The sequence below is a fragment of the Brienomyrus brachyistius genome, unplaced genomic scaffold (assembly GCF_023856365.1).
Source record: "Brienomyrus brachyistius isolate T26 unplaced genomic scaffold, BBRACH_0.4 scaffold58, whole genome shotgun sequence".
Lineage (NCBI taxonomy): Eukaryota > Metazoa > Chordata > Actinopteri > Osteoglossiformes > Mormyridae > Brienomyrus > Brienomyrus brachyistius.
In genome coordinates, this window is record NW_026042333.1 from 1,247,784 (window position 1) to 1,262,014 (window position 14,231).

At 43.4% G+C, this 14,231-nt stretch overlaps 1 protein-coding gene across 4 annotated transcripts; it reads left to right on the plus strand.

Annotated features, from left to right (window-relative positions):
• Positions 1 to 3,930: 3,930 nt before the first annotated feature.
• On the plus strand, positions 3,931 to 14,086 carry LOC125724898 (CMP-N-acetylneuraminate-beta-galactosamide-alpha-2,3-sialyltransferase 4-like). 4 transcript variants are annotated; one of them, XM_049001348.1, is made up of 10 exons: positions 3,935 to 4,421; positions 6,623 to 6,686; positions 7,424 to 7,501; positions 8,546 to 8,643; positions 8,898 to 8,961; positions 10,334 to 10,429; positions 11,534 to 11,723; positions 11,825 to 11,962; positions 13,113 to 13,265; positions 13,800 to 14,085. In XM_049001348.1, the coding sequence occupies exons 1-10, from the start codon at positions 4,349 to 4,351 to the stop codon at positions 13,884 to 13,886; spliced, it is 1,041 nt and encodes a 346-aa protein (XP_048857305.1). In that variant the 5' UTR covers positions 3,935 to 4,348; the 3' UTR covers positions 13,887 to 14,085. The 4 variants fall into 4 exon arrangements, with proteins under 4 accessions (XP_048857308.1, XP_048857305.1, XP_048857306.1 ...); XM_049001349.1 differs by having other exon boundaries at positions 6,626 to 6,686; XM_049001351.1 differs by lacking the exons at positions 8,546 to 8,643; positions 8,898 to 8,961 and having other exon boundaries at positions 3,931 to 4,421; positions 13,800 to 14,086.
• Positions 14,087 to 14,231: the final 145 nt, after the last annotated feature.

A 14,231-nucleotide genomic window follows, 5' to 3' on the forward strand; every position in this document is an offset into this window, starting at 1 on the left:
GGAGTAAGATTGGTGAGAGCAACGTAAGGGTTAGGAACCGGGACAGTGGGGGTCAGCAGCAGGTCGTTAATAGAACGCAAGTCGTGTGCCATGCGGTATTTACCTGTTCCTGCCTTCTCTACTGGGAGGATAGGCGTGTTCCACTGGGAAGTAGAGGGTTCTAACACTCCCGCCCGTAAGAGACCGTCTACAGTCTCGGATATCCCTTCCTCTGCGGCCGGTTTGTGTTGCTATTGCCTGACCCAAAGGGGTCCTGCTGTGGGGCGCAGTTGGAAGTCCACGGGCGTGCAGTGCACCACACCGACGTCAGTGGGGCTGGTGGACCACAGTGAAGCTGGCAGGGAGGCCAGGAGTGCTGCTGCACTGGGGTGGTCCATCTTTTCCCTACTGTGGTCCCTGGATAATTCTTCATGCTCCAGGAGGGGGTGCAGCATATTCGTCATTAGAAAACAATTTGAGCTTAATTTACAGTCTGTTCGCGTTTGGACTTGTTAGTTAATGGGATGAGCTGTTAGGTTTGTGTTTTTAACAGGTACAATGTTGCCAGCACTTAGATTATAATTTAATAATGAATACTGTTTATCTCGCATGACCTATATTGGTGGTATTAGCTTACTCCTTAGCACTATTTCGCTTAAATAATAGGTTATTTTTCCCATATTGGAACACAAATGTCTCATGAAAATGTGAAGTACAACTGAACGAGTCGGTGAACAAATCAGTACGAATATTTGGAGGTGAACTGAATCAAACCACCTGTGTCCCGAAAATTATAAGAGTAATTTCGGTCATCCTTAATGTAAAGGTAGCCCTCACAGTCGTTGTATTTAACCGTCTGAAGACCGGGGAGCTGTGTCAACCAAAATTTGTGGGCAGGCACCATTTCAAATCCACACATGACATAAATTAACCAGTAAATGCATCTCATAGAAGTACAACTATTTACAGATGGCATACCGTATTAGTATCTGGGCAGTCTGTTTGACAACAGACTGAACTTTTATTTTAACACAGAAATGATCCACAAGAAAAACCAGCAACGTCTTTTCTGCCTGTTTAAAGCAGAAGGTTCTAAGTGGATAAAACTATTCTGACTTTGCTTTATAAATCCTACATTGAGTCCATCCTGACTTTCTCTGTAATCTGCTGTGACGGAAATCTGAGTCAAGGCTAAAGCTGCGCTCGCCCAAATTAACACACGTGCCCGACAGAGCAGGCCTCGTAGACATGCATAGCAGACGTGTCCTGAAAATGCCCATCGTGCCAGTCAGCGTTCGCCCTCTTCGCTCCGGGTCTCAGTCACTACCTGCCGATTCCCGCTTCAGATTTCCTGCCGTTAAGACCGACAGGTTCAGACACTCCTTTGCCTCCAGTGCCATTTCTCTGCTGAATTCGGATCAGGGAGGGAGACAGTTTGGGTTGGTTTACCGTGGGATTTATGTTTCATGTGGTCACGGATGTGTCTCGTGGTCCGTATGATTCGACTTAACTTTACTGTTAATATTTCCAGCAGTAACTTGGCGGATTATGGTGGTGTCATATTAGAACATCATTTTTTTCTTGGGCCTTTTATCATTACATTAATAGTATGATTGGTATGTTGGATACGATTGCTTTCTTTTGCATTTTTTATTTTAATGAGAGCTGCTATGAGGTCGGGGACACTGTCGCTTCTCAGGTTGTTGTGTTCAGTTCCCTTTGTCCCTTGTTTTTACTTTCTTTTATGTTTGTTTTTGTTGCCTTGCTACAAAAAAACAATTGGCCTCTGGGGACAATAAAGTAGAAAGTTGAAGTTACCCTCCGGAGATTTTACCTAGTCAGTCCAAATCCCCCACCCCCCTGGGCGATGGGCCCGCAATTTAATGTCAACTACGTAGCAAAAGTAACACGTAGTAAAAGTGTTTGTCAACGCAACAGCGATGCTGGCGAGCAGACAGTAAGATGTTATTTTTGGTGTTGGGTCTTAATAGCTTTCATAGTAAATAGCAAAGATATGCACACTGACTGAACATAAATGCACTGCGATAGCAGGCCAAATACCAACAAATGCAACTAAATTCCTAGATGCAACCCGACAATGAACTGTCTGATGCTTTGCTATTGTCACGCCCGGCTCGTACGCTCCTCCTGTGTGCCACGCCCCCCTGATTATCCACGTGTGCTTCCCCGATCGTACCCAGCTGTGTCTTGTTATTTTGAGTGATCCTGTCTATTTAAGTCTACGTCGTGCCTGTGTCCGTTGCATGTCATTGATGTTAGTTGGCGTCTGATGTATCCTGGTCCCCGTGATCTGATTAAACCACGTTTAACCCTTATCCTGCCTGCCTACTTCCTGCTCGCTCGCCTACATGCTCGATCGCCCGCTTTTAATCGCCGCGATCGTGACAGCTATGCTTGGATGTTCTCTAATATTGATCAGTGACAGTCTACAATGTTTTTTTTTTTTGATTGCTGGATCCTGTGTTGTTGTTGATGATTGTTTGAAGTAGGAAAAAGCTATGGCTGCAGTGTTAATCATGGGTGGGTCACAGCTTGGGCCCACTGAGGCCAGGCCCAAGGGCCCCAAGCCGTAGGGGCCCCTGAGCAATGTCCCATATATACAAACATACAAACAATATCATTGTGCACAAAATGGTGAAAGCAAGAGCAAAATTTCACCGCTTTAGACAGCCAATCACACCTGGGGATCATGGTTTCGAGTTACACGCTCACACATCTCGCCTACACAGATGGGCACGCATGTAGAAACACTTGCACACGCCCCTCCAAACACACACACCAATTTCCTATGCTTGTATAGCTGTTATTTTCTTTATTCTATTATTTATTATGTATTTATCCATCTTTTCCCTTCTTTCAGATGCTGTTGATCGTTTGCCTGTTGTTTCCTTCCCTCTCCTTTGCTTTCCACTTTACTCCTGTCGTTCTTCACTTATCTCTCTCACTTACTCCTTCTTTTCTTTTTTCTTTCTTTCTTTTTTCTTCCCCCCCTAATCTGTCCCTCCTCTTCGGCCAGCTCAGCCAGTGCAATATTTTACATGTGCTAAAAAAAATGCAATAAATAAATAAAATAAAGAGAAATCGATCAACATTTCTTTTATAGAGTTCATAGATCCCCTCATGGTAAAGCAAACATGTTTAGGCACAGCAGTGCATTCAGACCGTGATTCTGCTGGCTAAAGCTGCCGGACAGGACAAAAGGAAAGGAAAAAATATATATTTAAAACCCAGTAATGGAATGTCTTTGAAGACTGGATTTTCTGACCAGATATTGTGATTGGTTATTGTAGGGACTAGTCCCATTGTCTGGGTCTGTGACCGGGAGAACTGCTGATCTTACCAGTTCTCAGGCCCCCCAGCCAATCAAATTGCTTTGGGAGGAATGTGGGAATTCCTTTGTTTCCCCGGGTGATAAGAACCACCACTGTGATGGGTTTGGTCTTACTTTCTGTTTCTCTTATGTGAGAGCATACTGCGTTACGGTCGAGAGAATTGTGTCCGTCGTACCATGGCCATTCAGATTAGTCTGGGTGATACGTCCCAGAAGAACATGCAGAGCTTATATGTTCTTCCTGTGTCTGTGGTGCGTTTCCTCCCATTGACATAATTACAAAGAAAGTGCAATAACCCAGAAAATGTCCCAGACTTATTAGCCATCGCCTTAATTTTCATTTTTAGTTATAATAACGCATGTTTAATTGTATTTCATTTTCATTCACTCGTTTTTTGTCAATTAATACTCAGAGCAAAGATATGTTATATACTTATAAGGGCATGGAGAGAAAAGATGCCACCACCCGTGATGTTAATTTTCATGTCAGCACCACACAAAGCAGGTGAATTATTTTTAATTTTTTTCTTCCTGCAGTGACATATCTTGCCCCCAGATCATTAGCTCTTACAAGTTGGTAAGCGTTAAGGAATCTAGTTCCTGGCTCCGAGCTCCGGGGTCTTCTTTATGGGGAACTGTTGTAGCTCTTGGCTGCTTTCACATTGCATAAGAAGAACTGTGACCTTCATGCTAAATAAGCATGAGAAGCAAAAAGCTCGTAGGTTAAACGTGACACATGCAGCTTGATGTGAAACTACGCTAGCACTCCAAAACCAGTGCAGGATGAACAAGTCGTGCTGTTAGTTATTTGCTGGGCTCATCCTTATCAGGATCCGTAATCGCTTGCTTGCATATCAGCGGCCGGAGCTGTCTGGTTTTACACATAAGAAGTCTGCCATCGATCGCATCCTGGCACTGAGCATTCTCATTGAGCGCCAGCGTGAATATTGGCAGAGGTTCTGTGCCACCTTTGTTAATTTTCGTGAAGTGTTTGACTCGAATTGATCGAGTTGCCCTATGGGACATCCTGAGATTTCACGAGATTCCCCAGTAGAATCTGGATGTCACGGCCGTCCTGTACACTGGTACGGTAAGTGCTCTGTCAGAATGGAGGGAGAACCTCCGCGTTCTTACCAGTAGATGCTGGGGTTCACCAGTGGTGTGTTCTTGTTCCTGCTCTGTAAAATGCTTGTGTTGATCAGGGTCATGGGTTCCAGCGGCTGTGGGGCATCCGTTGGTGAATAAAGTTTTACTGATCTTGACTTTGCCGATGATACTGTGATCTTCGTGGAGTGAATGGAGGCTCTGATAGGGGCTCTTGAGAGACTGAGAGAGGAGTCTGAGTGTCTGGGATTGCGAGTCTCCTGGATAAAGACCAAGATCCAGGGGCCGGTTGCACAAAACAGCTTAAGTTAAAATTTTCCTTGAAGTCCGAGTTAAGGTCTCCTTAAAATAATGTCGGTTGCAAAAAAAAACCTTTAAGTCTCCTCCTCAAGGTTTCCTTAAAATATTGTCTTAAGTATTTTCGTTTTTCCTCCTTATCTTGGTCTTATACTTAAGGAATCCCTCAATGGTTGCACAATAGACCTCAGCGAAAATGAACACATCCCAAAAAGAGTGTTCCGTGACCAGGAAAATCCCTTAGATACGGTTATTGATGAGCAATTGATTTTGCTGTATGAATTTGACCGGCAGTCAATTTGACACAGGAGTTGCCAACGTCAGTATTAATGACCGCTACAAAAGTTGGAACGAATCTTCATAAATGCTTTTGTAAAGTTATGTCGGCTGTCATGAAGGGTTTATGATGGTGCAATGTAGCCTTATTAAGAAAGTAAATTCTTACCGGTAAAATTCACTTACATAATGCGACTGAAAGCTAAAAGAGACGTAAAATGATGAGTTAAAATAATTAGTAAATCCAAACAGAATTTATTTAAATCTTTAAAGCAGCAATTGAACTTGCGTTTTCAAGTTCACACAACTGACGCAATCACCCTCAGCTAGGTCGCCTAGGTGAGGGGGTCTGATGTGTGAAAGACCCCAAACACCCCATTACCAGGTCACATGACTCATGATCTGCCCTAGCCCAGTGGTTTCCAATCTGATCCGTAAAGGGCCGGTGTGTATGTGGGTTTTCCTTGCAACTCCCTAATTAGATTACTAATTAGAGGACTGATTGGCTGAAGAGTCCTCACACCTGGGATTGAACAGCTGACCTAAAGGTTATCCTAAAAACCTGCAGACACACCGGCCCTTTAAGGATAAGACTGGCCACCCCTGACCTAGTCCAATCTCAGTAGCAGTATCACTGTGAAAAATCAGTGATCACTTTGCTGAGAACAGAAGCAATTGAGCCGAAATAACTTGTCTGGTTACTCGGCTTTTCACTGAATCAGTGATTCCTTCCAAGAATCCCACACCTGCACGCTTTAAGTATTGTGGAATGTGCTGGTGGATCCAGTTTACCTGGTTCACGATAACGGAGAAGCCTGGCGATTTCCAGGTATTCTTCCTTATGATGTTTCAGAAGCATCTGTAAGTGCCTCATTAGATGCATCGTATTAAACGCCGTTCTGCTACCACCTGTTGAAACTCTTCGATCCGCGGAAAATGAAATAAATCGGCACGCCAGTTTGCCAGCTTCGTCCAAATACGGTTTGTCCTATACCTGGTGAAGAGTGACGAAAATACATTTTAACTTGCAAAAATACATTCACGGCGGGCTTTGTTTCCTCAACGTTTTGGCCTTGAATGTGTCATTAGGCTATAAATTTCATTATGGAGTAGTATGCGACAAAAAAATGTATTCTTTTCTAATGCTGTTTTACTACTCTTGACATGGCCACAGTTATTATGGAAAAAAAAATACAAATTATGTCAACTTATTTTGATGACAATTATAAACAAAACACTATCGACAACAGTGCAAATCTCCGTATCTCGGAAAACGGTGGCTTTTGCAATCGATGATCAATTTTATTCCCACTGGCACAGCTACAAATGAGTGCAGGTGCTGCAGTATTTATATTTATGCAAATCGGGGGTTAGTTTACCGCAGCCTTCCTAATGCTCCTTAGAAAATTCTATTCTATAAGTTCTATAAGCTTCGAAAAACTCACCCGGCTCAAATTAGCACAATAAGCTTGTTATTCTTCCTAAGCAAATGGAAGTTGGCCATAGGAGCAAGTTCATCAACGAGATTCAATTGTTTTACGCAGTTCGATCACTGTCGTATCTTCACAGCTTGTATGTGATTTTTATTTCTTTGTTTCTACCACACCACTACAGCAGGCTTTACCATTTTGGTTCTCTGTGTTACCTTCATCACATCATTTAACGTCATATTCCAAAGGTAAGGTATACCAACCCTCATCTTTGTTTTGGGGCTAAAAGCATCACGATTACCAAAAGTGACATTTTCTGACAATCTCAGTATTTACCAGATTTTGTTCCATCCGATTAACGGAACGGAACGGAATGCAATAAATACAATTTTGACTGTGATACCTACTTCGATTTGGGTAGACCTAGTTTATATTAATATACTTTGTCATAAATGTTTTATTTTTTTTTTACTTTAAATTAAGATGGCACCGCAAGTTTGGAATCGCTAAATTATTATCATTTAAAATCACATTTAAAGCTTGTGGTATAGTTCATTAGCAGTTTTTGCGCTTGCTTGTTGTCAGACCCCTGGGGCCTGTACTACGAAGTGGGGTTACTGGCTTATGTTCCCACAGTCCGGTCATTGATGCTGTTAATTAAAAATCCGTCTCCCGGATCCTGATTCTCCGGAATTCCTCCTGCTCGCGAAGAGATTCAGGATATACGGGGTTTAATCGAGAGGAACGACAAGGCAAGGTACATACTGTTCACAGCGTCAATGACCGGACTGGGAAAAGCAGACTTGAACGCGGAATTAAATACACAGGACTAAATGAAAATGACAGGAAACTGCTGATGACAAGAGGGGTTCCACACGAGGTTACCGAGGGGGCGTGGCACACGGGAGGAGCGGACGAGCGGGGCGTGACATCTGGAGATGCAGAAGAATAACATGGCGCTTGGGTGCTGATCTTTTTCTTTCAGCGATGTGGAATCAGCATATGCGAACCTCCACAGAACTGTGAAGTGTGTCAGCACCTCATGGAACAGCACGGGCTTCAAGTAAGTGCAGATGTGGCTGGCTAGCCTGATTGGCGTCCTTTTCCTCAGCCTGAACACTAACATTTCGCGGCTACACTTGTGATTAACCTGAGATCGGTACATTCTTGTTGCAGTTCAGGCCTACGACCAACAAGGGGCACTGGTGTAGCGATTGGTTGTTGAAAGATTTCAGTAACAAATCCTAGGAGATGAGGAAGCATAGAGAAGTACTACTCACAAAAGAAAGTGGGTCTAAATGTGCTGTCTCTGTTAGATTCCGGGTGGTTAGCACAGTGGTTAGCACTGTTGCCTCACACCTCTGGGACATGTGTGCGGAGTTTGCATGTTCTCCCCATGTCGTCGTGGGGTTTCCTCAGGGTACTCCGGTTTCCTCCCACAGTCCAAAAACTGAGGCTAATTGGAGTTGGTAAATTACCCGTAGGATTGCATGTGTGAGTGAATGGTGTGTGAGTGTGCCCTGCGATGGGCTGGCCCCCCATCCTGGGTTGTTCCCTGCCTCGTGCCCATTGCTTCCGGGATAGGCTCTGGACCCCCCACGACCCAGTAGGATAAGCGGTTTAGAAAATGGATGAATGTTTGATTCCGTTATTTTTTTATTAATGAAGTAGACATTTTATTTGGCCTGAAACACATTAGAGAGTCTTACAAAAAAAATGAGCACAATCTGTAAACGTAGGCCTAATTATAGCCTTTGAAAAACTTGAAAATAAGATCTAATAAATGAAACAGCTAAGGGGTACATTCTAATAATTTTGATGCATCAGTAATATTCAGTTATTTCTTTGCTTTTTTCCTTTGGAAAAAAAAAATCAGTAATTTGTAGTACAGTTACTACTTTTATGAGGTGGTATTACTGCATTTACATCCATGAATAAAAAACGTCCCTAAACTAAATAACGTATTTCTCAGAAATTAAATTCTAATCCTCCCACGATTCAAAATGTAATATAATTGTCACTAAACTGAGGGAGAGACAAAGATTTTTGATTCAAGCCAGTCACTGATGTCGCTTTATTCTGTTCTCTCACCTGCATGCGTTTGCAGAACAGGCAGAAACACGCGTCTCTTCTTGAGGCTGAATGACTTCATCTGGAGGTACATTCCTTCCAGTTTACCGCTGCCTTACGGCACGGAGCACAGTGGTACGTGCCGCGTCCCTTTCGTCAAATTCACGCCGGTTTGAAGGAAGACTCATAATGCCTTCCCCGTTCAGTCCTATTACCTTTTTAATCGAAAATCTCGTTCCTCGAGCTGTATTTGAATACATCTCTGACGCGTGGAGTTACGTTATCCGTGTCTGATCCGCACCATGGTGTTGGAGGAACACAAGTTAAAGATTACGTATCAATGCTCTATGATATATATTCACAATGCACCATTATCTGCACTCCCCCAGAGGACACGCTGAAGATGATTTTGAGCGCTATGTCGAGCTTTGACATGCCTGAAAATTCAAACAGGTAAGTCCTACCAAGCGTAACCTGAGACTCACTGCTCAGTAGTTAACTGGCTAATCCCCTGATTTGACATTAGCAGCGGTCCTGGTACTGTTACCTGTGTTCAGTGGCTTAAAAATGGGGTATGCAGTATATGCGGTGCATATGGGGGCGCCAAAACAAGAGCAGGACAGGACAAAAAAAATTAATTGACATCTACGTTTTAAAACGTTTAAGAAACGTAAGGCTTAGCCACTGGCAGTAGATGTTACGAGCAGTGATGTTATTTGTTGCGACGGGCACCGTCTCCGTTACTTTCCTCACTGCTTGGGGGGGGACGCTGCTGAGCGTCTATTTAGTAGTAGCCAGAGCGTTAGCAGCCTGTCGCTCATTGACGTGGTGGGGCGTCTACTTGCGGCAGGATGGAGAGAGCAAAAAAGTTATCGGGTGCTCAAGGCAGAAAGAGAAAAAAAGAAAAGGGGGAGGCATGCGGAGGGATGCGCCAAAAATGCTGATGCGGGTGAAAGACAGCAACAGGTATGAACTGTGATGGAAACAAATGTCACTTGTGTGTGAGCTTGTGCCCGGTGATCAGGCTATGAGCGTCACAGAAAACTCGGCCATATGGGGCTGCTGCTGGCTATAGCTTACTTGGGTTAGGCAAGCAGAAACTGCATTGCGATTTCTTGCTGATGCACACAGGCTATAGGCAAGGATTAAGAAGCCGTTTGTCAAATTGATTAAAGTGTGGTGCGTGCATCGTGAATGAAACGTGTCGTTAACGTCGCTCGGACTAGCAGCTGATCGTGTAATCAGCGTTCATGGATAGCTGGCTAACATGGCTGACTGAAAGTCGGATGGAAGTGATACGACAAGTCACGACGACACTATGAACTAATGTACGTTGAAACTAGGGCTATATATATATATATATATATATATATATATATATATATATATATATATATATATATATACACAATATGTGAGTGTTTAAACGTCAGTAAGTGAACTGTAAAACGGGCATTTTTTTATACCTTCTTTTTGGAGGGGGGCGCCAAAATTGTTGTTGCATATCCCCTAAATAATAATTAGTTGCGCCCCTGCCTGTGTTTTAACATTACTGCACTGTGCATTAATCTTTGTACGGCTACACCTGGGTGAAAGCTTGTAATTACCAATCCATCCAGCTTTTAAACCACTATCAGGCACAGGGATACCAGTCCGTCGCAAGAAGCTCCATGTACTGGTACTGGTGTACTGGTGGTTTTATTCATTCTGAAAATGTTCTTATATACAGCCCAGTAAAATGGCCAGTAGGTTGACAGCAGGTATTCACTCTGCATTGTGGGGGGATATTGGACGGAGATTGAATGGATTTTTAATCTGTCCGCAGACTGGACTGCAGAAGCTGCGTAGTAGTTGGGAATGGGTATGGAATCAAGGGCACCTCCCTGGGGGACACCATCAACCACTATGATGTGGTGATCAGGTAAAAGAGAGCGAGTGTGTGTGTGTGTGTGCGCGCGTGTGTGTGTGTGTGCGTGCGCGTGTGCGTGTGCGTGTGTGTGTGTGTGTGTACGCAGGGTCACGGTGGTCGGTCAACATCATGATCTGTCAGTTATACAACTCGTACATTGTTCTCTTAACAATTCAATGCTGCAAATCTACAAAACACTGTCACAAAAGGTCCTTTTTCAATAGTTCACCTAAAAGATTTGACAAAGATATGTCAAAATATACTCCCAAAAAATGCTAAAGATTAATGCTAAAACAGCAACCAATACGTCATGGGAGAAAAGGAGTATGTGATATCGAATCATAGTCTCTCAACATTGTACCTACTCATGTTTAACGCAACCCTAACAGCTAGCAACGCTAACAAACCTTGGTTAACAACCATTTAAATTGTGAAAATGATGCATCTCTAAAAATCAAATCACTGCATATGTAGGCTATACACTACACCAGAAGATGGTGTATTTCAGTCATGATCGAGGTACGGCTCCCTTGTTCGGTATCTGAGTCTCTCGTTCAACGACTGGTTCATCCCTTCGGGTCTCTCGTTCAGAACTAAACTAGAGACTCTCAGTCCTTCGTTCTCTGTAGGCATATACTTTCAGTCCCAGGTTTAGTTTCCAGCCAATCATATTCTTCCTTACATCACGACCTTACATGTGTCACTGACTCTTACTGGCCAGAGTAAAATTTCAGAGGACAAGCGCAGAAGAATGAAAAGCACAAATCTTTGGAGGGAAGGGAGCGTGAGTGTGTAGTTTCTGTTCCCCGCGAATGAATCTTGGGGCAGGCTGAATTGAACCGTGCGATAAACGCTCTCCGCATCTTGCTGAAAAATCCTTCAGGCCTTAAACAATGAGGTGAAAGGCTGAGCAACTTTGTTGTATAATGAGCCACATTGATGGATATTAGCCCCTTGACAGAGCTCTTTGTCTGCTGTAGGACTCGTCCGTGTGGCTTCAAAGCTGCTGTGACAGAATGGGACTCTCACAGTCCCACACTGGATTATTTGTCCCTTTTACAGCTGAGACATTTTCCTAAAATGGTCCCCCTCATATCTGCTTTTTTTTTTTCCCAGGATCAACGATGCTCCCGTGAGAGGTTTCGAGAAGGATGTAGGCAACAAGACCACCATGCGCTTCTTCTACCCCGAGTCGGCGTCCCAAAACCCCAGTGTTGACAACGAAGCAGACACCCTCATGGTGGTCATACCCTTCAAGCCAATGGACCTGATCTGGCTTAGGAACATCCTGTTTGACGAGAAGAGGGTACCCAGTATTTAATACACTGGGACAATGATGATGTAATCCTGATGTAATCCTTTTTGACTGCCGGAGAGCCACTGACATGTCCATGTTTGGTTTTTCAGTCCAGGAAAGGCTTCTGGAAGTCTCCGCCTCTGATGTGGCTGGCTAACAGAAGTAATTTGCGTATCCTGGACCCCTTCTTCATGCGCAACACAGCCGCTCAGCTGCTCCAGGCCAGGTTCCGATCGAAGACGAAGGATGTAAGGGCGCCTCTTCAAGCTCTGTGACATTATTATTGGCTATTTCCCTGTCTTTCTAAGATTTCCGACTGTCTCCAGAAGTGCGTCCAGTGACGGACAAACGTGACCACTTCTCTCTTGAATGAAGAGAATTTACCCTCAAGCGTTACACCCAACACAAAAAGCCACTCAAAAGCCAGATTTTTGTGGCCATATAATTAACCATTTTGGGTTCATAAGAAAGTAAAACTGAAATTCTCCTTCACAGGTTTTCAAATGTCTGACGTGAGCTAAAGCATTTATAGGTTGGGAAGATCTTAACAGTTTAAGTTGCTAATTGATAGGTTTGACAAAGCTGTAATTAACCTCCATTGCCATAAGCCCGCTCCTCTGTGTAATCAATGCATTCAGCCTTATGTGTCTGGCACAGAAAAAATCGCTTTAATTCAATGATTTGTTTTAATTACTACCTATACAGTACTGTGCAAAATTATTAGACAGCCAAAGAAAATGTTTAAATGAGCCGTTTCAAAACCTCTGCTGACGTCTCCATTATTTCCGGCGACCACACAATACATCCATATATTTTTTTTTGACTAGACCACCAGCACACCTTATATAGCTAATCGATATCTCATTGGCTTTTTAACTAATTAAGGTAATTAAATGTGTTGGTGGTGAAATTTAATAAATACATGGAATGGCTGAGGTTCTTCCGAGGAGAGGTCTGGGAACCAACGTGGTGTTCATCTAGCCATCCGTCGAGATATCAGTAACTTTTTGGAGAGCAGAAGAAATTTTTACTGATTATTATAGTGTAACTCTTAATTTGCATGTTAAAATGGGTATTTTTCGTTCTGAGCAGATGTGCACTTGCCGGAAAAAAACCCAGATAAATAGCTTTAAACATTTCTTTAGACTGCCTCAGACATTACTGTGTCTTCTTAAAATGCTAACGGGATTTTCTTTAACTGTTTGAGGAGATCGGATATAAAGCATTGTGCAATTGTTATGCATTCAGTTTGAAGGGCTGTCGTTTCAGATGGAGGGTGATAAATTCTATGTCGTTTGCAAGGCTGGTGTCCCCCCACCCCCCCCCCCCCCCCCCCCCCCCGTCGGGTGACACGTGTGCCGCATCTGCTGGTACATTCAGTCCTCCTTTTCTGTGCAGTTCTCTCTCCGGCCAACCACAGGGATTCTGGCGATCTACGTGGCCTTGAATTACTGCGACATGGTTCACATCGCAGGGTTCGGCTATCCACCAATACAAAACCTGACGGCCCCAACCCACTACTTTGGAAAAACTGTTATGAAGTCTATGAAGGTGACACTTTCTTTCATGAAGGCCAGGCATTTTATTATATATATTAGCGTTTCCCCTAGGTTTACAGCTATTTTTTATTTTTTTTTGGTGGAGGGGGGGGGCACGGACAATTAAATTAACTGGCAAATGCGACGTTTTCCGACACGCGCTCTCTGTCCGCTGGTGGGACTGTGCTCCCCTGTGCCGGGTGTGATACAGAGAGCAGAGTACAATTGTACACGCACGACTGTGTAGAGACAAAAAATGACAAGCTGTTGTGTAAATAATTTAAATAACATAACTTGACCTTGACCTTCAAGGGGGAGTGGGAGGTGCCCCCCGTAATATAATGGTTGCGGAAACACTGAAATGGATTAGATTAGATTGGTGTGTGTATATATTGTATATATTGTATGTATATTTAAATATATAACTATTAAAATGAGCATGTGAATCTGTTTTTGGCGTAGTCAGTATTAGATATGTTTATCTCCATACTCCGTTCATCCATCTTGCGATAATGCGTGGTTTGTGACGTGTACTTTTTTTCCCCAGAATTCTGGTCATGACGTCTCCTACGAGGCAAAGGCTTTGAAGAGACTGGAAGACTCTGGTGCGATCGTATACCTTCATCCTCACTGATAGATGTGTCCCAGACTCCCACCACAGACTAGGAGACATATAATATGATGATGCCTTTTATTGAATGTTTTTGAACATGTTTCTTGAATGAATTTTTTTTTGCTCCTTGCACGGATACGAAGGCTGATGTATTGGGATGTGTATCCAATCATGCTCTGCTTTGAGACACACAAAGCGGGGGGGAGGGGGGGCTCATGGACTTGGTTTTATTTCATTTATTAAACAGGTTGAAGCTTTATTCTATTCATCTAATGGCAGTTTAATTTCTTCTGGGCTACACTGGGATAAGCACAGGAATTCGACCGCCAGCACATGGCCGAATTAGAGGTGCCGTTTGAGATTCTG

Bases quoted from the DNA above. Each gene is read 5' to 3' on its own strand.
- LOC125724898 (XM_049001348.1), top strand. From the start codon at position 4,349: ATGGGACATCCTGAGATTTCACGAGATTCCCCAGTAGAATCTGGATGT. The intron at 4,422-6,622 runs GTAAGTGCTCTG...ACACCACTACAG, and splicing joins CCGTCCTGTACACTGGTACG to CAGGCTTTACCATTTTGGTT. The intron at 7,502-8,545 runs GTAAGTGCAGAT...ATGCGTTTGCAG, and splicing joins TGGAACAGCACGGGCTTCAA to AACAGGCAGAAACACGCGTC.